General features: G+C 42.1%; 1 protein-coding gene across 4 annotated transcripts in view; it reads right to left on the minus strand.

Annotated features, from left to right (window-relative positions):
- Window positions 1–23,127, minus strand: part of HOOK3 (hook microtubule tethering protein 3) — a 125,961-nt gene that overhangs the window by 15,620 nt on the left and 87,214 nt on the right. For 3 of the 4 annotated variants that reach the window (XM_068234215.1, XM_068234216.1, XM_068234217.1), the window contains 5 exons: window positions 18,804–18,838; window positions 17,535–17,617; window positions 13,740–13,840; window positions 13,522–13,626; window positions 9,951–10,022 (listed from right to left, as the gene is read on the minus strand). In XM_068234215.1, coding sequence (XP_068090316.1) covers window positions 9,951–10,022; window positions 13,522–13,626; window positions 13,740–13,840; window positions 17,535–17,617; window positions 18,804–18,838 — 396 coding nt within the window. Of the gene's footprint in view, window positions 1–1,414; window positions 1,681–9,950; window positions 10,023–13,521; window positions 13,627–13,739; window positions 13,841–17,534; window positions 17,618–18,803; window positions 18,839–23,127 lie in introns of those variants that run through there. The other variant, XM_068234218.1, reaches the window with a different exon arrangement.

A 23,127-nucleotide genomic window follows, 5' to 3' on the forward strand; every position in this document is an offset into this window, starting at 1 on the left:
ACTAAAATTTATAAAATAAATAAATAAAAATCACAGCAGCAATCAGATCCCACCAATAGAAAGCTCTGTTAGTGGGCAGAAAAGGAGGCAAGATTAATTTGGCTGCTAAGTTGCATGGCCGAGCAATAAACCGTTAAAGTTGCAGTTTGCTGAATTGTAAAAAATTGCCTGGTCACCAGGGGGGTGTAAACCTGTGGCCCTCAAGAGGGTAAAGAGACCATTTAAAGTATGCTTACCAATCAAAGAGCTAAAGAGGACCTGAGATCTTCACTATCGTTATATTAATACTTGCCTGGTGCTTCCTTCAGCCCCATGAGGTGCGTGGACTCCCTCGCCCTCCTCTCCATTAATCTGGCCAGTCGCGCCCTCCTGCACATGTATGGCCCGGCCATGCGCACGCCCGTCTTGAACCTGCAAGCATTTTGCACCTTGCGCAGTACAACGCGGCGCAGACACACACACGGACGGACATGCGCAGAAGAGTGAGGCTGGCTAGATTAGGCTAGATAAATACTATAGTGAAGATCTCAGGTTTTCAGGTTTCCTTTAACCTCCCTAGCGGTAAGCCCGTGCTGAGATTTCTCAGGCCCTGCTGGGCCGATTTGCATAATTTTTTTTTTTCAACACGCAGCTAGCACTTTGCTAGCTGCGTGTGCACTCCGATCGCCGCCGCTCCACGCCGATTAGCTGCCGCTCGCCGCGGCCCCCATGGCGACGGGGGAAGCCCTCCAGGAAATCCCATTCTTTGAACGGCATTTCCTGATCGCAGATTGCCGGAGGCGATCGAAGCGGGTGGGGGGATGCCGCTGCACAGCGGCTACACGATTAAAAAACAAACAAAAAAAAAACCTGCTGTGCTGCCCCCTGGCGGTTTTTAATAGACTGCCAGGAGGGTTAAAGGACTTCCGAGGTGAGAAACATAAAAAAAAAAGTTAAATACCTATGCTGCTTTATCATCCTTAGGGGATGGCATTTGCGCCCCCCGCCTCATTCCGCCGTGTTTTTTTAAAATCACCGGCTCCAGTGGGGTCCCTCGGGTCGTCTTCATATTCCCTTATTAAAATGGACGCCAGGTCCTGCCATGCCTGCGCAGTTCTCATAGCCGCAAGTGCGGCTACGCAGCTCTGATTCCTGCGGTCTCATGGACGTAAAGCCCCCGAGACTGCATAGGTATTTAACTTTCTTTATGTTTCTCACCTCGGAAGTCCTGTAAGTATGTATATCAATGTGGTAAAATTCCCCACAATTTCTTAGGTTTGTTCACAATGTGTTAGGTCTCTGGGAGTCTTTTGGGGATAAGGAATATCAGTTAAGTAACAAATTAAGATCATATGTCATTCCTTAGTAGTGAATCCATAACAAATTTTATTGAAACATCTTAAAACGGTTCAGTAGGACAACACTAGTTAAAATATCCATAACAGATATATGCCATTGTCTATACAGACATCATCATGTAGAATTACAATATTACAAACTACATATGGGTAAGATAATTTAACTTTGGGTGGCTTGGGAAATTCCTTAGGGTCCCAAAATATTCCACCAAGAGTACAAGCCTATATCATTTAAACTTGTAAGGGTACAGTGTCAAGTTCTAGGCTCAATACATTTCATGAAACTTTGTTCACTTCTTCAGGAGGTGTTCGGCCCTACAATGGGCGTTAATAGTAGACATGCCTAGAATAAAATATACATACATATCACACACCAGTATCAGGAACATGAGGGGTGTCTAGGCACCAACAGGAAAAGAACCCTCAAAAGGTGTCACACCCTCTGGCTACAGCATACATGCAAGATACCCTTTGAGGTAAAATGGCTACAAAAGACCCATGGCATCACCAGAGTGCAAGAACCGTAACCCTAGTACAGAAATTCATATCATACCAAGTGACCACAGACTGAAGAAAGATTAAAAAAAAATACTTCTAAGTGTTGCAAATTGACCCATAGGATCACCAAAGTGCCAAATATGTTTCCCAGATATCTAACCACAAACATATACCTACCTAAAATAGTCAATAGAGTTCAAAGACTCAAATTGGTGTAGAGAACTGTATATTTTGTTCACTAGAAAAGATTATATAGTTGATTAGTTCCCAGACAGATCTGACTTATTTAACAAGTGCAAGATGATTGACAAACTGGGTAATCTCCCTGGTAACCAAGACGGCTAAGCTCTAAATGCAATAGAAGAAGATAGTGAATATAAGCGTTCCGTCACATGATCACAATAATAATAGTGGACTGATAAATGTCACACAATACCCATCCAACATGTATTGTAATGGAATGGGGCCTAAAAAGACAATATGAGCAATCCATTAGTGTTGAGGATGCGGTAAGCGTTTAATATTACCATCAGATAGTGCATTTCTGTAGTGTCCAGCAGGTGTCTCTATGAGGTGATAAGAACGGTAGTACGCCTACCCAGTTTTGGAGAAGCTGACAGTCCAGCTGGAGCGCTTGTTAGGATTGACAGGGACAGCTTGGCGTGTCAAATTGCCATTTGCTGTTCCTTGAATGCATTTCTGCTGATGATGTCAACTCTATTATTCAAATAGGTGGAGCGCAATGAGCCAATTTGGGACTCTCGTTGCATGCGTATCAACGAAAGTTGCTGGAGCACGTGTCTGCATGTAGAGCTCCCACTGAGTGCTGGAGGGCATATTCTCATTAAATTATTTCTAAAACAGCACCATCTTGTGGTAAAAAAACAAACTGAAAATTCAATGTCAAATACAGAATTTTTTTGAATAAGTAGGGTATTAAAGATGTATGTGGTGGAAATCGTGAATTTGTCACCTTAGACAGTTCAAACACCTAAAGTGCAAATATATCCGAGACAGAAGTGAAATGGGGAGAGGAGGGGAATTGGAAAGAAGTGAGGAGTATGATCCAAACCTATTCGAAGCACATCCGCCCCGCGGATCCCCACAAATCTGTAATGATAATAAATGGAATAGAATAAAACAAAACAATGATTAAACAATGTATTAAAAATGACATATGACACTTTTTTGTTTGCTCCTCACTTCTTTGCACTCCCAATTCCCCTCCCATTAACGGCCCCATTCTCTACTTGGCAACGAACTCCTTTCCCATTTTACTTCTGTCTTGGATATATTTGCACTTTAGGTGTATAAATTGTCTAAGCTGACAAACTCATTACTGTAAACATACTAAATTATCTATGCATTGCACAGCACATACATATACTAATAAACACACTGGACAGTTTAGGTCTGTTTCAATATGAAGTGTATTGCAAAAATTGCATTTAAACACCCTAGAAACCCCCCCCCCCCCCCCCACCATCCACTTCTATTGCACACGCCCTATTTTTACCCCTGTGGACGGAACTAGCATGGTTAAATCCGCAAGAAGTCCTCTTTATACCATTTTCCAATAATTGCTCTTAAAATGCACTGTCCCTTTAACAGGCTCTGTGATTTGTTAGCACTAAAATCGCTTGCTGAACTCGCAAAGACTCTTGCCCATAGTCCATATTTTATTTAACTTTGTCTATTCCAGCTATCCTTCAGGGTTTTAATGATAGTGTCCAAAAAATGTATCGTAGTATAAAATTGATTACGGCCGGCAGTAAGGCATTTGCAGGTATTCTAAAGTTCTCTGTTCAACGTTCTGATAGCCACGAGCACATATTAGAACAGTCTTACCGATCCTTAAGATTTTCCCGGACGAAGATAGGCACGTGGGCGTCCCCACTTACTTCGTTGATCCTCCAGCCCCGCAATGATTACTAAGGCTTCGGTCTCCGTGGCTTCAGGACTAGCGCTGCACCGCTATTAAAACGGCCGGCAGTGTTGCGCAACTTCTCCGGCTGCTGACGCCGCTTCTCGAACTTCCCTGTTGCCTACTGCAGTAACCTGCGTGGTCCAAACTTAGCCGACGCGTTTCACTCGTTTACACAAGTTTTTTCAAGGCATTGACTCTGTATCCGATTTCCTGCTCCCTCTAGTGGGCATAAATAGGTTCAACTCAAACATAGTAAAATTGTCGTTATCAACACCATCTTGTGGATTTTTCAGCAATTGCAATTCTCTTTTATAGATTTGTTTACTTCCTTGTTAAATTCAACTTGATCTTTTGTTATTATTTATTTCTTAATGCAATTAACCCTTCTACCACCATTGCAACTTCCTTAAGTCGACAAACTGTATGAATTTACCTAAATGCTACGATAGTATTCTCAAGAACAATAGTATACAACTATAGATTCACCTTCCTATCTTTCTGACCGGTTATTATCCAATACATTACAAAACAAGTGTCAGCGCCAAGGCAGAAGGCGACCGCAGCCGAGAGGGACAATGTGCAAAGGTCCACACAAGCAATGAATATATAAAGTCAGCGCAGGTCTATAGTAATGCAGCTTTCATCATTTTCTGGTATACAGGCGGCACCATTTTATTTGAGGTCTTCTATTGACCAATTTATGCGCGCTACTTTTTCGGAGTTCCCAGTGCACGGGCCCCGATATCTACTATATTCCGGAGGAATCTGTGGTGTGCAACATCGCTGGTGAAACGACACCATTTGAGAGTTCTGCGGACCATCTATCAAACTCGTTTACAACCTTATAATGTGGGTTGTTGGAATCTGGTAACCCTTGCTTCTTTACCTTTTTGTTCGAAGATTCTGTATACCAGAAAATGATGAAAGCTGTATTACTATAGACCTGCGCTGACTTTATATATCCAATACATTATGGACTTTAGCACAGTGTCGAGGGGGGACCCAGGAGACACCCCCCACCTAATAATGGGGAATAGAGTCCCCACCAGATGAGAACCCAGTAAATCTGCTCCAAACATATATCCAAAGCCACTAACATGGAGAGAGGGGAAGAGTATTATCCATCAATTATAATCATAAAAATACCCCTAAATTGAAATCTGCATTTATTCCTAGTGGAGTCATTGTGTTACATTTGTAAATCCACATACACTCCTTCTGGAGCAATATCCTATCAAAATCCCCCTTCTGAATTTGAGACCCCTATTATTTCCCCCTTGGCACTCATTAAAATGAACTGCCACTGCACTGTCAATTTTTTGTTATTTTTTTTGTTATTTAAATGTTCTCCTATCCAAGTTCCTAGATCTCTTCCCGTCTTTCCAATGTATATTTTGCCACACGGGCATAGAATCTGATAAATCAATTAGTTGTGGCACACGTGATGTAATCTCTAATTCTAAATTCCTTACTACCTGAACTATTAAAGAAAGTTTCTCCTTCCACTACATATCTGCAGTGTGAGCAATTTTGACATTTAAACATGCCTTTACGTCTTATATTCGATTTTTTCGTTTTCACCAATTCACTTGGCACCAGCATGTCTTTTAAATTGCTACTGCATTTAGCCGTCACTATTGAGGCAATTTCTTTATCCAGTGTCAACACCCCCCAATTTTTTTCCAAAACTTTCTGTAGCTCATCGCAATGATCTCCATATCTTGTCACTAATCTAGTAACTTCTTTTTTCACATCTTTTTTGTCTCTTTTTTTCTAACAGCTCTTCACGTTCAGTTTTTAAGCCCCTTATATATGCTTTGCTTCTTAGTCTAGAGGAATATCCCTTTTCTTTCAATCGATTTCTCATTACTGTCACTATATCAATCTACTCACTTCACCACATACATCTTTACCACCCTACCTCTAATGCTGGGCATACACGGCTCATTTTTGCCGCTCGACTCTCCCATTCGATTGTTTCGCTGCTCGATTCTGCAGTCGATTCTCTTATCTTCCACTCGTTTTTCTTATCCTTTTTCATTCACTGCTATCCCAAATTGAGCGTCGAAACGATCGAGCTGGGGATCGGACACGTCGGAAATTATCTTTCGAGCCATCTAAATGCCTCAAAAACGACCCGTGTATTCCCAGCATTAAATAAATAAATAATCAGTATTTTACATTGATTTTTCAATCCAAAGCTAAATGGAAACGCAGCCCATCTGTTTACCACAAGATGGTGCTATTTTAGAAATAAATGATTTCATGAGAATATGCTCTCTAGCGCTGTGAGGGAGCTCTATGGAGTCCCATTTCATCTTTACTCTTGTATGAAATGTGATATCCATTGGGTATGCACACGCACTCCACTGACTATAGTTGATACACAATGGCAGATTGCATAACATCTATTTGAATAGATGCGGCAAACTGTGCTTCACATAATTGAGATATGCATGCAACCAGGAGATATCCCGAGCTGTGCACGCAACCAGGAAGTATTTCCTTAGCTGACATCAGCAGAGACACATTTAAAGAACGGCAAGCAGCGATGTCCCTGCAAATCCTAACATGCTCTCTAACAGGACTGTCCGCTTCTGTGAAACTGGTCAACTACCAGTTTTATCACCTCATAGAGAACTGCTGGATACTGCAGTGGTGACCTATCTGATGGTATTATTTAACGCGTATCACATCCCCCTCACTAATGCATGGCCCATATTGTGGTTAGATATCTGGGACACATATTTGGCATTTTTGTGATCCTGTTGGTCAATTTGCAACACTTTATACTTTTGTGAGTGTTTTATACCTTTATGAGCATTTTGTATCTTTTTTCAGTCTGGTCACTTGGTGTAATATGAATTTCTTCAGTAGAGATACAGGTCTTGCTCTTTGTTGATACAATGGGTCTTATTGTAGCACCATTATATCTTAAAAGGGTATCTTACATTTCTGCATGCTGTAATCACACGATGCAACACTTTTCGATTACCTTCACTTTTAAAGGGACTCCGAGCTGTAAATAGAATCAAAATCTGAACTTACCTGGGGCATTCTCCAGCCCACGGTAGGTCGGGAGGTCCCTCGGCATCCTTCTGGCTCTTCTCCCAGGCCTTCGCTCAGAAATGGCCGAGTGTCGGGCTCCTTCTTTCTGATAGATGACGTCAGTCGTCACCACGCCGGCTGCCTCGCGTCATCACGGCGGCCGGCGTGACAGTACGGCGTATGTGCGACTAAACCGCACATGTGCCGTACTGTCACGCCGGCCCAGTGTCGCCGGGAGCCATTTCTGAGCGAAGGCCTGGGAGAGGAGCCAGAAGGACGTAGAGGGACCTCCCGACCTACGGTGGGCTGGAGAAAGCCCAAGGTCAGTTCAGACTTTGATTTTTACAGCTTGGAGTCCCTTTAAAGACCCCTCTCCCTCCCCAACCTCTCATCTTTGCCCCCTTTCCAAACCCCTTTCTTCCCTTCCTTTTCCCACACTTCATCTTTGCTCCCCAATGATGTTTTCTTGTTGGTGCCAAGACTGACATAATGTACCTGATACCAGTGTGTGAAATACAGGGGTTGGAAACACCTTAAAAATCAACAAAATATATTTTAATATGGTGTAGGTCCACCTTTTGCGGCAATTACAGCCAAATGTTTGAGGATTGTTGTTCTATAAATACAAAATAATAATAGTGTGGGGGCCAACAGATTGTAAATACTATTAACAGATTGTGTAGGTATGCCCTCTCACTACATGAGGCTTTAAATGCAGAAAATTCGTAGGACAGAAAAAAAATCTATATCCCACTCACTTCAAGTTCCCTTTAAGAAGTACTCATGGAGGCAAATGCATAACTACTGTATATCTATGTTTGTGTATACCTGTCATTTATAAAAAAAAAAAAAAAAGCAGAGGGAGGAGAGAAAAGTTTAGTTTTACTTACCTGGGGCTTCTTTCAGCCCCTATCTTATCAGGTCCCTCTGAGTCCTCCTAGTCCCCTCCTTTGTGATGCTGTACCTCTCCGAAAGAGCACCAACTGTGCATGCACGGAATGTACCACGTGACTAACCAATCGCTCTCCCCTCACGGGAGCATTCTACACATGAGCAATGTGCGCAGAACACTCCCAATCATGAAAATATGATCGAGGCGGTGCACAGCCGAGGCCACTCATGTCCATAACAACACCACATGTGTGATATTTATGATAAGGTGGCCAGAAGGCAGTGTGAAACTTTTATAGGGTAGACTACTAGTCATTATTGGCCTAGTGCCCATATACCACACAAAACGTAATCTCCACTCTTGAAATGATCTCCCTCTCGTCATCTCTAGAGACATCCTGTGGAACAATCTTACACAAGCCATTCATGATTCTCCATCACTCATGATCTTTTTAACATAACCTCAAAACTTAACTCGTTAAGCAAACATATAACCTGATGAGTCATGAGACAGTGATGAAATCGATCGGGCGGAGGCTGGATGCACTGGTAATTGCGGGGACTACAAGCGAGGAGTACGCGCTATACTTACATCTATAGGAGAGGAAACATGCTGCCAAGCCCTGCATAGGCCACGGGGGAGAGCCCGTATAAAAACTCTGTGCCTGAACTAAAGTCTACCTCATGTGAGTGCAATTTTTTAATAAAGATATTGTTTTTAAACGGAATTACGCTATATGAGGCTTGTTCTTTGAGACAATGCAAAGCAAAATTGGCAAGCTTGAAGATTCAATGCTTCATTAACTAAAGTGGCAAAAGTCTGTAATAGGACCTGAAGGCACCGAGGCACCCTAAATGTGTGCATATTTGACCAGTCTAATAGTGGTCAGATTTATCTGGTGAGTGTTTTAATTTGGGTGATCCTGGTGGAGGAAAGAAAGAAAATTGGAACTGTCTATTTCATCAAGCCCTGTACCATGTATATGGGATAACTAAAAAAATGTTGGTGGGACATTTACCAATCGATGGTGCACATGGAATATCTTATGTGAACTTGTAGTTTATGTGTATGCATATGAATTTTTGTTTTACGCTTCAACACATTTGTATAAGCATATAACCTGACCTAGGACATACTACCTAACCAATGCCCCAGCATTGATCTCATTCTCTCTCCCTAATCAAGGCACCACGGCTTACAGAGCTTCCAGACTCCCTTCAGCTTTTGTTTCACCACTATTTCCTTTAACTGTAAGCTCCTTTGGGCAGGGCTACAAATGTGTCAAGATACGGCTGTAAATGACCCTTCCATCAATATGTACCTCCTAACATATACATGCATGATCTGTACTAACGCTGTCTATTTCAGCCAGTGATATGTGAAGATAAAACGTTTATGTACAGTCCTAAACCTACTTAGAACCAGGATGTGTTCTCTTTTTCTCAATGTAAACCCTTGTACATACACACACACGAGATAGAACTTGGCTATGGTGGCTGTTCGGGCTTAAAATCTAGCATGTGTGCAGGTTTTCCACAATGTCTCTGCCTCAGATCAACAGATCATTTTTTTTCCTATTATGTAATTTTTTTTCTACTTCTTACCACATATTGTAGGTCCTGAATAATTTTTTTTTTAACATTTAGCTATGTATCATGTGTTTTTGTGGGGACAGATAGACACTAGATGACTCTAGTGGCCACAGTGCCCCTATTGTCTGTTATTTGCATTACATCTCACATGCTCCCAGGGACATGGAAGTGAAGATGACAGAACAGCTGCTGGTTAGAAGCAGATACTTGGATCACATGGCGGAAAGGTAAGAACCATGGGGGGACTGGGACCGGGCAGGCACAAAGATTTTTAGATTCCATGCTGAAATCGATTAAAAAACTGTGTTTCAAGGAGTACAAAAATATTTTATCAGTAAACTCCCCCCCCCCCCCCCCCCCCCCCACCCAGCATAAGCCTTAAAAATCTAAACTCAACGTTTTCAATCTCTCATATACAGGAGGGTAGTTTTAATTATGAGTTTTCAATAAAGTACTATTCAGGATTAAGACTATAGATACAATCGCTTTTCTCATCTGTTTATCATTTTACTCCAGGTTGCTGTAACTGCAATTGTAAACTTCCATGAAATATTCAGGTGCTATATGTACACACATCTACAATAATAATAATAAAAATTATTATAAAATACAATGATAAACACATTTATACATCGTCTCAAAGGCAAAAATCTTACCATGTTGTACCAGGCACTGACGATAAGTTTTTCTTCCTGATCCCTCTGTGACTTTGTTTTCTCAAATTCTTTCTAAAATAGACCAAATATTTGTTTATGTAGGTTTCATTATTTGCATATATACATATAGCACAGGTTTTTGTGCATGCAGATCTCATCTAATTATTATGCACAGATATAGCAATGACACATTTTCCTGAAGGTAATGTAAAGTAAATGACTCATGTAATGTCCCAATATGAATTTGAGATGTGAGAAGAATTAAGAGTACATGGAGGAAGCCCACACAAATGCAGGGAGAACATATAAACGCTATACAGATACTCCTAGCCAGAAATTGGATCTGAAACTGTATTGTTGCAAGATGACAAACTATATGCAAAAAAACCCACCCCCTGAAATCCCCATTAAATCCAGTGCTAAGTAACAGTTTACAAACATCCATCTAAAATACTTGATCCTGTCTAAATGTTTACTTACCGTATATAAAACTATACACAGCAAAGTTGTAGACAAATGGCTGGAAGGCAACCAGGGTTGCTGCAGAGTAATGCAAGTTTAGCATGCCAAGCTCAATTATCAGACGGGAAAACAGAATAACTACTATCCAATCAGCAGGCTGGAGGAAGGGTCCTTGCTGCATTGCACAGCTGTAGAGGGGAGACTAGGGAGGGTATAGAGCTGGTTTGTGCTCTGTTTTTGGAATATTTTTGAGATAAACATGGTGGTGAATGAAAGACTGTCCTCGTTGCCTGCCACAAGCACAAGTATACAGGCAGACATTTAGGTAAAGCTCTCATCTGAGAGCAAATCCAAGCGACAAAGGCTTTAATAAAGCTGGGTGGACACACAAAGCAAGGATAGAGCAAGAGGCACACGGGGAGCAGGCAGCGTCAGCCTGTAAACTCGCACTTGTGGCAGGCAGGCTGGGCCAGTTTTACAAGCACCACCCTGTATAAATCACAGCACTTGCTAAACAGAATTCCAAATCTTTTGCCACACAAAACACTTCAAGTATACTGTATAAAAGATGTGAATTGAGTTTTTGCCTAGATGTACACTCATCTTAAGTATTATTAGGAACACCTGTTCAATTTCTCATAAATGCAATTATCTAATCAACCAATCACATGGCACTTGCTTCAATGCATTTAGGGGTGTGGTCTTGATCAAGACAATCTCCTGAACTCCAAACAATGTCAGAATGGGAATGAAAGGCGATTTAAGCAATTCTGAGCGTGGCATGGTTGTTGGTGCCAGATGGGCCGGTCTGAGTATTTCACAATCTGTACAGTTACTAGGATTTTCACACACAACCATTTCTAGGGTTTACAAAGAATGGTGTGAAAAGGGAAAAACATCCAGTATGCAGCAGTCCTGTGGGCAAAAATGTCTTGTTGATGCTAGAGGTCAGAGGAGAATGGGCCAACTGATTCAAGCTGATAGAAGTGCAATGTTGACTGAAATAACCTTGTTACAACCGAAGTATGCAGCAAAGCATTTGTGAAGCCACAACACGCACAACCTTGAGGCAGATGGGCTACAACAGCAGAGGCCCCACCGGGTACCACTCATCTCCACTACAAATAGGAAAAAGAGGCTACAATTTGCACGAGCTCACCAAAATTGGACAGTTGAAGACTGGAAAAATGTTGCCTGGTCTGATGAGTCTCGATAAGAGTCGGAATTTGGCGTAAACAGAATGAAAACATGGATCCATCATGCCTTGTTACCACTGTGCAGGCTGGTGGTGGTGTAATGGTGTGTGGGATGTTTTCCTGGCACACTTTAGGCCCCTTCGTGCCAATTAAGCATCTTTTAAATGCCATGTGCTACCTGAGCATTGTGTCTGACCATGTCCATTCCTTTATGACCACCATGTACCCATCCTCTGATGGCTACTTCCAGCTTTTTTTTATTAAATTAACTCCACTTCTAGTCACATAAGTTTTGTGTAACGGACTAAAAATGCCATTTAACTGCCAAATTTAGAAGGAAACGGGTCTTTGCCCTCTAGCGACATACAGGCTTTTCTATGCAGACTACAAGAGCTTGCAGTATTCCCTCCCAGAAGACAGACAGCACAGCTTGGCTGCACTCAGAAAGTATGATTCTATGCTATTTGGAGCCCTTTTCAAATGAAATCAATATCGCATTTAAAGTGAACCTAAAGTCAGACAGAAAAAATGAGTTTAACTCACCTGGGGCTTCCCTCAGCCCCTGAAGCTGATCGGTGCCCACTCTGACTCCATCAAATGTCCCTGGACCGGCCGACGGCGACTTCCGGTTTCGCCGTCACCGGCCGACAGGCTGGGAACGCGAGTGATTCTTCGCGTTCCCAGCCAGAATAGCGCCCCCTATGCTGCTATTGCAGCCTCCCTACGCTATTCTGGCTGGGAACGCGAAGAATCACTCGCGTTCCCAGCCTGTCGGCCGGTGACGGCGAAACCGGAAGTCGCCGCCGGCCGGACCAGGGACATCTGATGGAGTCAGCGTGGGCACCGATCAGCTTCAGGGGGCTGAGGGAAGCCCCAGGTGAGTTAAACTCATTTTTTCTTCCTGACTTTAGGTTCACTTTAAGATGCAATTCTGATCACATTTTGCAGCTTTTTTAAAATCAGATTCTTAGTGCAATCATTATGTACAGCACAATTACAATTTTAAGGGGAAGTCTAAGCTTCCAACATTGGGAAATCGCATAAAAAAAACACTTAGTACTGCACTTACTATGCAATTCCTGCACTCCCGTAGACTACAACCTAAGCGCAATCGCTGAAAATCTGCAGCAGGCAATAAGATTGCACAACTGATGCAGCGAGAAGAGAGGCACAGTGAAACACTGTGCCCCTGTGATTTCCAGAATGCTGCCAATTACATCTGTTGCGATTTTCACATTTTAATGCTTGCTGCCAGTGGAATAGGGCTTGAGCACTTTTCTACTGCAAATTGTGATCACATTCGCATTTGCGCTCCAATTCTGAACTGTTTGCAGTTTTTCAAGCACGATTTCCCAGGCATTGCAGTGCAATTGTCATTATGTACAGTGCAATTGCAGTTTTCATGAAATCCTACACACCATGCTTACTATAAGATTTTTGTGTGTTCCCATGAGCTATTGAATGCATTCTGAGAAAAACTGCAGCAGGCAGCACAATTAGGTAAAAACTGCATCATGCACAATGGCTGCAGTGGTAAAGGGGCACCGAGATTACACTGATAAACACAGTGCCCTTGCGATTTCTGGAACACAGCAAAATCGAGTGCAATCTGATTTTCAGAGCGTAACACTGTCAGTGGAAAAGGGCTCTAAATGACATTCTTACTCCCTTACACTTATTTGACAAGAAGAAAGGCATGGAAGAGTAAAAAAAATGACAGTAACGAGATGTTCCGAATCTTCATTGCAGCTGCAACAAATGCAGTTTCAGCCCTGTGTATATAACATTTATGGTATGGGAAATACTACTCTCTAAGCATTGACAGACAAGGGGCAGTGACTACGTATGAAGAGGAATTGTACAGTATGTTCAGGCCATGGAATTTAACAACAAAGATGTCTAGCTAAACTCACCTCTAAGGAATGAAACATTTTGTCTCTTTCTTGCAGTTGATTTTTTAATGCTTGTATTTCCGGGCCTGATCCCTGATTCTGCTTTGGATCTAATGTGCGAATAACCTGGGAAAATATAGCAGATTTAAGTAAGACATTTGAGATCTATACATTAAAATAAAACACAGACGGCAGTTATATGCCTAGGAATTCAAGCAAGGCATTGGTATTCTACTCACGCTTTTTGCCTTTTCCAGATACTTTTTATAGCGCTCTTCCATTTGTTTCATGTCTTCTTCTTTCTTTCGTAAAGCTTCCTGTAGCTCTTCAATTTTCATTGCTTCATTTTATGGGAAAGGAGAAACAAAAAAAAAACAAAAAAAAAAAAAAAAAAAGTGTAATGATCTTTAAACATGGCTTTAATTATCCAGGTTTCACCCCCCTCCCCCATACAGTTTAACACTCATACATTGATAGGTGAGAGACCACATACATTACAATATAATATAATGGCCCATTGAGTAAGGTGCATCAGCATTAATGAGATCATCCACTTTTGTTTAAAAAAAGAAATACATACAGTATATCAATGCTGTAATAATCTACCTTTCAATTTATCTGGGGCCGCAGGTACGATGCCTGACCAGTTGCAAAACAACACTCACAACTCCCCCTCCCCCGCCCCTGTTCAGAGTATTGCGCAGTGACACATGCTAAGGAGGTTGTTACATTGCCATCTCTCCTGTGTTAATCTGCGGAGACTCTTGCTGCCCATGTGTGTTAACTCTCCTTTCAGGGAGCTATACATATGTGAACTATTGCTGTGGGCAGGACTGACGTTTGCCTTGTTCCTCCACATTGGGAAGCAGAGTTGTAGCATTTAGCCCTAGTCATGACAAAGGCCAACTAGGAACAAGATGTTGGTAGGCAATAGGTTGTCACCCAATACAAAAAGAATGGCTCCGCTATAGAACAAACATTTCTAGATGTTTCTTCACTACACTGAACATTAACAATATTGGTGGGATGTAATATATTTAAAGTGTACCAGAGCTGAAAAATATAAAAGATTTATACATACCTGGGGCTTCCTCCAGTCCCATAAGTTCAGATCGCTCCCACGCAGCCGTACTCCGGTCTTCTGCAGCGCCGGTACCCGGGTCCAGTCACTTCAGCCAATCGGGGCCAGTCTGACATAAGTGAAGTGCGCTCTTTGCATATCTCTCCAGCATCTGCTAGAGAGATGCATAACCAAAGCAGTTCACCTGAGTAGACTGGCCCCGACTGGCTGAAGTGATGGGACCCGGCAAGCGGAGCTGCAGGCAGTGCAGGACGGCGTGGGAGCGATCCGAGCTTATGGGGCTGGAGGAAGCTCCGGGTATGTATAAATCTTTTATATTTTTCATCTCTGGTTTCTTTTAAGAAAAAACTTAATTTGTGACTATCTGGGCTCTTATCTGTAAAGGACTTACGAGCCCAAATTTAAAAAAAAAAAATTTCTGTACCTGTATAATTTTTTTAAGGCATGGAGGACGCCATCTGCGCCCTGCATGCAGTTATGCCGGGTCCCCGCTGCCTAATCTCCCCCCCGGCCGGATCCCGACCCCACAGCCCGGGTCGGGCTCTCTTGTCTCCTCAAAAATGGCCGCCAGAGGAGGCCGCGGCTGTGCAGTGCGGTTGCGCAGCTCTAGGGCCTCCCCCTGATCCACACTACAGGAGACAGCCTGGTCGGGATCCGGCCGGGGTGGAGATTAGGCAGTGGGGACCCGGCGGAACTGGACAGAGGGCGCGGATGGCGTCCTCCGTGCCTTCAAAAATCATACAGATACAGAACTTTTTTTAAAAATTTGGGCTCGTAAGTCCTTTAAGCTCCTGCTCTATCCATCTGTACACGGAGCAGCAAGGCATGCAGATTATAAAGCTTTTAATAGTTTAATTACTAGGTGCGCTTTCCTGTATACTTGTTAGCAGGTGTCATCATAGTTCATACTCTCTCCCCAGCATCCAGCCAGCTTGAAGGACCAGTTGGATTTTATTACACAGGCTAGCAGCTGCCAACCTACTTATGCTGTTACTATTTCAGCCATGTTTATTTTGCCAGACATGCTGGACTTTGATGCGCGAGTTCCTGGGTTCTTCCCTGCTTTGCCGTACATCTCAGTTTTGCAGGGTTATGTAAACAGGTTTTTCCTAACCTTGCAAGTCCCAAAATTACCCAGCAAGAACCTGGAGACATGTTAGTGTTGCCTTGGCAATGGTCACTGCATTGCCAGCAATATAGATATTAACAGGCTGAGTGGACAAGTAAAGTAATAAATTCCAATATGTTTTGCAAGCTTAATAGATACTGGAAATAGAATGTGAAGTATTATAACCCCTACATACTATTATAGAATGCATGAGAGCAAACCATAAACAGACATCTAAAGAGTTGAATCATCACCCAAGTATGGCAAATTGAAATTCCAACAAGTGCTACCATTACTGTGTACAGTACAAAATAGTAGAAGTCTAAATTACAGATAAGGGACAAGACGTTGAGGTATGCTAAGCAAAAACATAATTAACGTAACTCCAGCACTACGTGTAATAGAAGCCTGTGCTTACTTCTTAGAGGACATATGATGCAAAAAAAACCCCAAAAAGTATGTTTTCATACAGTAGTATCTCAGTATAGTAAACCTCTGGCTATAATAAACTCAGTCCCCTGGCCAGACCAGGTGCATGTTTGAATTTACAATTTCTGACAAATCCTTATATAGTAAACTAGATAGATAGATAGATAGATAGATAGATAGAGAGAATTTACTGTACATACCTATGTGGAGGGATGGCTCTGGATACCATAGAACCTTCCCGGTTTTCTCTCCATCCCGTAGTTCCTGCACCTTTCCCAGTGGAATGTAGGTCGGATAGCTCTCTGCACAGTTCATGCAGCCTTGAAAGTACTCGCGTCCCCAAGTACATTGGGAAATGAGTGCATCCTTACTGCGCATGCATTATTCAAGCCTCCTGGATGCATTTGTTTTGGGAAGTACCTGGGAATGTGAATAATTCCAAAGGCTGCACAACCAGTGCCAAAGACCTAGAAGAATGAGTAATTTCAACTGGGAAAGGCGCAATAACCACGGGACAGAGCAAAGACCAGGAAGGCTTTATATGGTATCAAGAGCCTTCAGGCAAGTATAAAAATTGTTGTTTTTTTTTAGTTTCTTTTTTTTTTTAGGTTTGCAAAAGAGATCTTTATAAATATTGACCTCATAACGCCTGGGCTAGAACCCCCCCCCCCCCCCCCAAAAAAAAACAGTGACAAACTGCCCAACATTTCTATGGACAATTTTTAACTATACCGCTATTCAATGCTACAGGGCCATGCCTGCAGATCATTAGGGCTTGATTCAGCAGAAAGGGTTCTGCTAGGTCTGTGCTATAGTCTTCAGATGATAACCAACCATAGGTGTTTCCTGTCCTCCAATCTGTTCGCTAGAGCAGAGTTCCCCAACCCTGTCCTCAAGGCCCACCAACAGCACGTTTTGCAGAAAACCACACACATGCACAGGTGAGGTAATTAGTGTCTCAGCAGAGCTGATTAACTACCTCTGTGGATTTCCACAAAACATGCTGTGTTGGTGAGCCTTGAGGACAGGGTTGGGGAACACTGCGCTGGAGTATCTATGTCCTGCAAAAACACAAGGTACTGTGAAAGATTGCTTGCAGACCTGTGTGGCCAATGCTTTTACAGTGTACATGTAGTGTGCCATTTTTTTTTTACAATTTGCTCCCACTCCATTATGGCAGTAGTGAATGCATGCATAAATTATGTGATGCAAGACACTTAATTTATGCATCTATTCCTGCAGCAGTTTGTGTTTGGATTGTATTGGCTACAAGATCTATACAATCATTTGTGAATTTTAAAAACTTTAGTCTCGAAACGTGAATTAATATATCTCACATGACCATAGCATTTTCTGCTTTCATCAGAACAATGTAAGCAAGGACCTTGATCTAAATTCAAAGAAAACTTCACTCACAGCTATTGTTGTAGCGTGGCTCTAAATCTTCAATTATTGCACGTTTCTTCTGTAGTTCATTGTTTGCTTCGTGAAGCTTCTCTCTACATTTGTAAAGACATAAAAGTAAAACATCTTATTAAGGAACAAGGAGTTTGGTTTAGCATAATCCAGAAACCCAGCAAGAAACAGAACATTAAGTAACAGGATTGTTCTTATGTTTTAACCTGGGAGCTTATGCCATCACTACTGCAAACTACATTTGGATAACATCAGGCATTTAAAGCTTAACATCTTGCATAAACTACAGTATTAGCCACGTGGAACGGTCTGAAGTATTGCCACTGAGGATAAATGCTCATATTGAAGGAACTCTACAAGCCACATATATTACTCATTACACTTGTTTTTGGGAGAAGCCATATGGACTAGTCTGCATATAAAAACAATAGGAAAAAAGTTTTTGGATGGTATTGAATTAATATTATCTTTTAATTCTTAAGTAGTATTTTTGTCTCGTTGAGACCTGGTTAAAATAAATCTTTCTGGTCTCTAATCTAAACTTATATTGAAATAGGCTAGGGGAAGTGACTGGAGAATGCATTTAGCAGCTGCATGACATATCAGCACAGATATCAGTGATTATTAGTCTGGACCTCACTGTAAGACTTTTGAGCCAGCCTACCAGGACAGAGGTAAGTGTGTGGGGTTCCAAGACTCGGGACAACTAGTAAAACAGGGAAGCTCACCAATAACTATAGACAATATATATTTAATGGTTTATTTATTTATGTATTGGGTTGCTTTCTTTATTTGAAAAGTGTTCCACTTTAAATTGCATAAGAGACACTATTCGTGGGAGGGAGACGCAAATGATTCAACACAAAAGAAAGCTGCTTATACAGTGCACCTCCATTCATAACAATAATGAAGTATACTAAGTCTCAAGCTGTTTGAAAAATGCACAGAAAGCCTGAGAAATGCAGAAAAAAAGACAGAACAATTTTTCAATGCATAAAAATACTTCCAAAATCTGCAAGTACGTTTCTTATTAATAGGCCACTGGTAGGCCAGTGCTAAACAGTCACCACAGAGGGGAGTTTGCCATTTGAAATGATGTTTAGTAAAAAGTGTTTATTAAAGTTCATATATATACCCATTATGCAAGTCATTAAATCAAGAAGTTGTACAAATTAAAGCATTAAATGAAGCACTGCACAGCTGGTGCACAAAATGAAGTCACCCAGCAGTTAAATTGCCAATTGAACATATAAATAAATAATTACTTACAGATGTTCTTCAAGTTTCTTCTTCAAGAGCAGAGACTAAATGAAGAGGAGAGCAAAATCAGTCACAAATCTGGTTAATCAACTATCCATTACATCAATGTTACCAGTAAATAGAACAATTCAGAAGCACATCTCTATCCAGCGCCTGACAGCCACAGTAGCAACCGCTTATACGCACTGTCAAGAAAGCTGTGAGTGCGTTTGATGGACGTTTTAACTTCTGCCAGTTCTCTCACTATAAAGATGGCCTTTCATAAGGCACTCCTATTACATCTAGCAGTGTTCCCTGACACATTACAGGAAAATTGTTCCCTGGATCCCTGAATAGACATAAAGACAGGCTAATGTGCCATTGCTGCAGTAATGAGGAATCGGCTGGTCTAGCAAAGTCATGACTTTCACTCACTCTTTTGAAATGATCTGATCTGAACATATGGCTGCACTTTTTTTCTATTTGTTATGGGGGGGGGGGGGGGGGGGGGGGCTTTTTTTCTTTCTTTGTATAAAGCAAAAGTTTCTAAAATGTAAGATTTCATGTTTTAGTTGGAAAACAAAAAATGGTGGGATTGGTTACAATTAATGTCTTGAGCAAAATAAAGAAAAAATATACTTTCATTAATAAACCCCCATCTATACTTGCCAAATAGCTTTTAAATACATTTTATATAGGTGTTACAGCTAGCATGACTACAGTTGAGCTCCCACTCCCAGCACTGTAGGGGAAGGACAACATTGCAGGTTAAGGATATGGTGTTCCTAACCTCTACACAGTGTTTTTTTAACAAGGGTGAGTGTCTGATGCTACGTACACACATGCGACAACGATCGTTCGTTAAGAACGACGAACGAACTTTTAATTGATGAAAGAACGACCTAAGTAAAGGTAGTTTTAAAATGTGTGTAACGATCTGATCGTTAGAACGAACGTTACATCACAGAAAGCAACTATTGCGCCTGCGCATAAAAATGAGAAGTTCCATGGAGAAATAGTGAAATGCGCATGTCAAGCCTAGTACGAACGATCGTTTCCAACGATGTACTACTTTTGCAAACGATCGTCGTTGGTTTAAATCCGCCGAGACAGAACTTTCTTTTGTAGCGATTTGGCTCGTTCGTCGTTTGCCTTAATAGTCGGTGGTTCGTTTTTTGTAACGATCGTCGTTGGTAAAGATCGGGGAACGATCGTTACAAACGACTATAGTCGCATGTGTGTACGCACCTTTAGATTGTGAAGTGGATAAGGAACCCTGCTTAGTGTTCGATAGAGTTGGTCAACAAGAGTTGATGCAAATTTGACATTGTTATGCAAATTTATACAACATGGAAATGGTGCAATCAAAGGCAATATTCTAGAAAATGCTCAGAATATGGCTAATGAAAAAATAAATACAAAGTTACAGTGCAACAAAACCAAAAGAGGGTTTTCACAGGCCAGATGGTTGAACAAAGTCTAAAACATAAGTTTTAACAAAGCATTATTTTTTTTTTTTACAAAAGGACAGTGTTTATACCAGTAAAATTGAATTTGTCATGGCAGAGCGTACACAATTAGCCTACACAGGGCCGTTTCCTCAGAGGCAAAAGATTGCAGTAACAGGTAAGGTTAAAAATACAACAACATCGTATATGTCAGTACAAATGGCAGCACCTGCAGTATGTTAAGGGTCTCTCCAGAGAACAGTATTCCCCAATGGCTCCTTAAAGTGGATCCGAGGTGAACTTTTACCCATTGCATAATTGTGTTCCTTTCCTATTGTTTATAGGGCATTCCTCAAGTCAAATACTTTTTTGTTTTAATACTCTAATTCCCTATAAACTAAATAAACCACACCCACAGGTTTTCAGAGAGCTTTGGCAGTAGCAAGGGCTCATGGAAGCTCAGTCTGGGCAGGAGGAGGAGGTGTTACTAGCCATTGATTTCAGAGGCAGAGGGGAGGGAGGATTTGGTTTTTTTCACAGGCTGAGTGCTCAAGATACAGATAAGCCTGACTCTGTGTAATGTTTACAAACAACATGGCTGCTGTCATTGTATCACAGGAAGAAATAATAATTTTCCATTAAAGCTGTTTGCAGCTAGATTTGCTGTGTAAACTATCTAAACTTTAGATAAGATATATAGACAAGTTACTTGTTATAGTTTAGAGGCCCATACACCTAACGATTTTCCCGCCGATATACGGCCGATTCGATCGGGGGGTAGAGCGGTGGCAGCACCACCGCCACCACAGATTGTGAACGGTTCACAATCTGTTTGCAGTAAGGCAGCCATACGATCCCTCTCTGATCAGATTAGATCAGAGAGGGATCTATCTGTTGGTCGAATCTGATGGCAAATCGACCAGTGTATGGCCACCTTTAGTTTTTCATCTCGGATCCTCTTTAAAGGAATACTTAAGTCATTTAAAAAAAATGACTTTTACTCACCTGGGGCTCCCCTCAGCCCCCTGCAGCTGAACGGTGCCCTCGCCGTGTCCCTCCGATGCGGCTGGTCTCGCCGGCGGCCACTTCCGGTTTGGCCGTCACCGGCCGACAGGCTGTGAACGCGGCTGATTATCCGCGTCCCCGGACGCAATAGCGCCTTCTACAATGCTATTGCGTCCGGGGACGCGGATAATCAGCCGCGTTCACAGCCTGTCGGCCGGTGACGGCCAAACCGGAAGTGGCCGCCGGCGAGACCAGCCGCATCGGAGGGACACGGCGAGGGCACCGTTCAGCTGCAGGGGGCTGAGGGGAGCCCCAGGTGAGTAAAAGTCATTTTTTTTTAAATGACTTAAGTATTCCTTTAAGACCAAAGGAAATGCAGCTTATTGATCTATGATTGATGTAATGTTCAAAAGTAGTGCCCAAGTCCTCAGTGAGAACAACCATGCTGTCAACTTGTGACCATGTGTGACTCTGATGCATTTTATTGGGCCTTTCCCAAGCAGTGAATGAATGACCACAACATCTGCATCACTTCATTGCCCACACCTACTTTTAGGACTAGAGCCAGGAGAGAGGGCTGGAAACTAAAAACTAAAGGTAGGATGTAAACAGAATCTCTAAATTAATCTTTTCAGGCAGGAAAATAACTAACTGACTAACATTTCATGAAGCAACTTACCCTGCTTCTAATGAGGCAAACACCACTGTCAGCTGACATGCAGCTAATGAATACCTCTTCTTAAAACTGTAAACTCACATGGGCAGGGCCATCTACTGATGTACCACAGTAGTGTTGTGTATTGCCTTGCCATATTTGTTAGGCACCTCTTTCTAGAAGTGTTGCATGATTGCATTTTATCCATGTTTTATTCATGCTTGGAATGCATAACTGTATGTATAAATGTGTATCACTGTGATTGTAAAGCACCGCAGAAGTGACAAGTGGTAAGTAACAGTAACTAGAATATATACACAGGGACAGGTTTACCTTAAAGGGGCACTATTGCTAATTTCATCTATTTTCATCCCCTTAACATACATATGCCTTATTGGAGTTATGCTATTGCTCAGTATATAGTCCTATCAAAATGTAATTTTACACTTGTAATAAACATTTACAGCCAGGCAGTCACGTCAGTAGTAAAACCTTTCCGACGCCAGTTCAGCATAAACCATTCTGTAGTAGGGAGGCATTTGCTACTGATCCTTGAGCTGCCGTTATTTTCAACCCCTCTGGCCAGCTCATTTATTCTTTACCATGTTGTAACTGCACATTAGTGCAGTTACTGAGCCCACAGCAGCCGCCGTAAAGTGCAGCACGCAGCCTTCTCCATACAGCGCAGGATGTACCTGTACGCCTGTGTGATGATACGCTGCCCGGCTGCTAAGGACCCCTTTTGTGAAGCCGGCAATAAAACGGACAGCTATTACTGTCCGTTTCCATGGTAACCCGGCACCGGCAACATACAAAGCAGGACACAGCTGTAGCACTTGTGTCTGCTCTTTGATGCCGCCGCCTAGCACACTTCAGAGGCCGGTGCCGGGTTACCATGGAAACGGACAGCAATAGCTGTCCGTTTTATTGCCGGCTTCACAAAAGGGGTCCTTAGCAGCCGGCCAGCGTATCATCAAACAGCCGTACATGTACATCCTGCGCTGTATGGAGAAGGCTGCGTGCTGCACTTTAAGGCGGCTGCTGTGGGTTCAGTAACTGCACTAATGTGCAGTTACAACATGGTAAAGAATAAATGAGCTGGCCAGAGGGGTTGAAAATAACGGCAGCTCAAGGATCAGTAGCAAATGCCTCCCTACTACAGAATGGTTTATGCTGAACTGGCGTCGGAAAGGTTTTACTACTGACATGACTGCCTGGCTGTAAATGTTTATTACAAGTGTAAAAT

Source organism: Hyperolius riggenbachi, chromosome 1, assembly GCF_040937935.1.
Source record: "Hyperolius riggenbachi isolate aHypRig1 chromosome 1, aHypRig1.pri, whole genome shotgun sequence".
Classification (NCBI taxonomy): Eukaryota; Metazoa; Chordata; class Amphibia; order Anura; family Hyperoliidae; genus Hyperolius; species Hyperolius riggenbachi.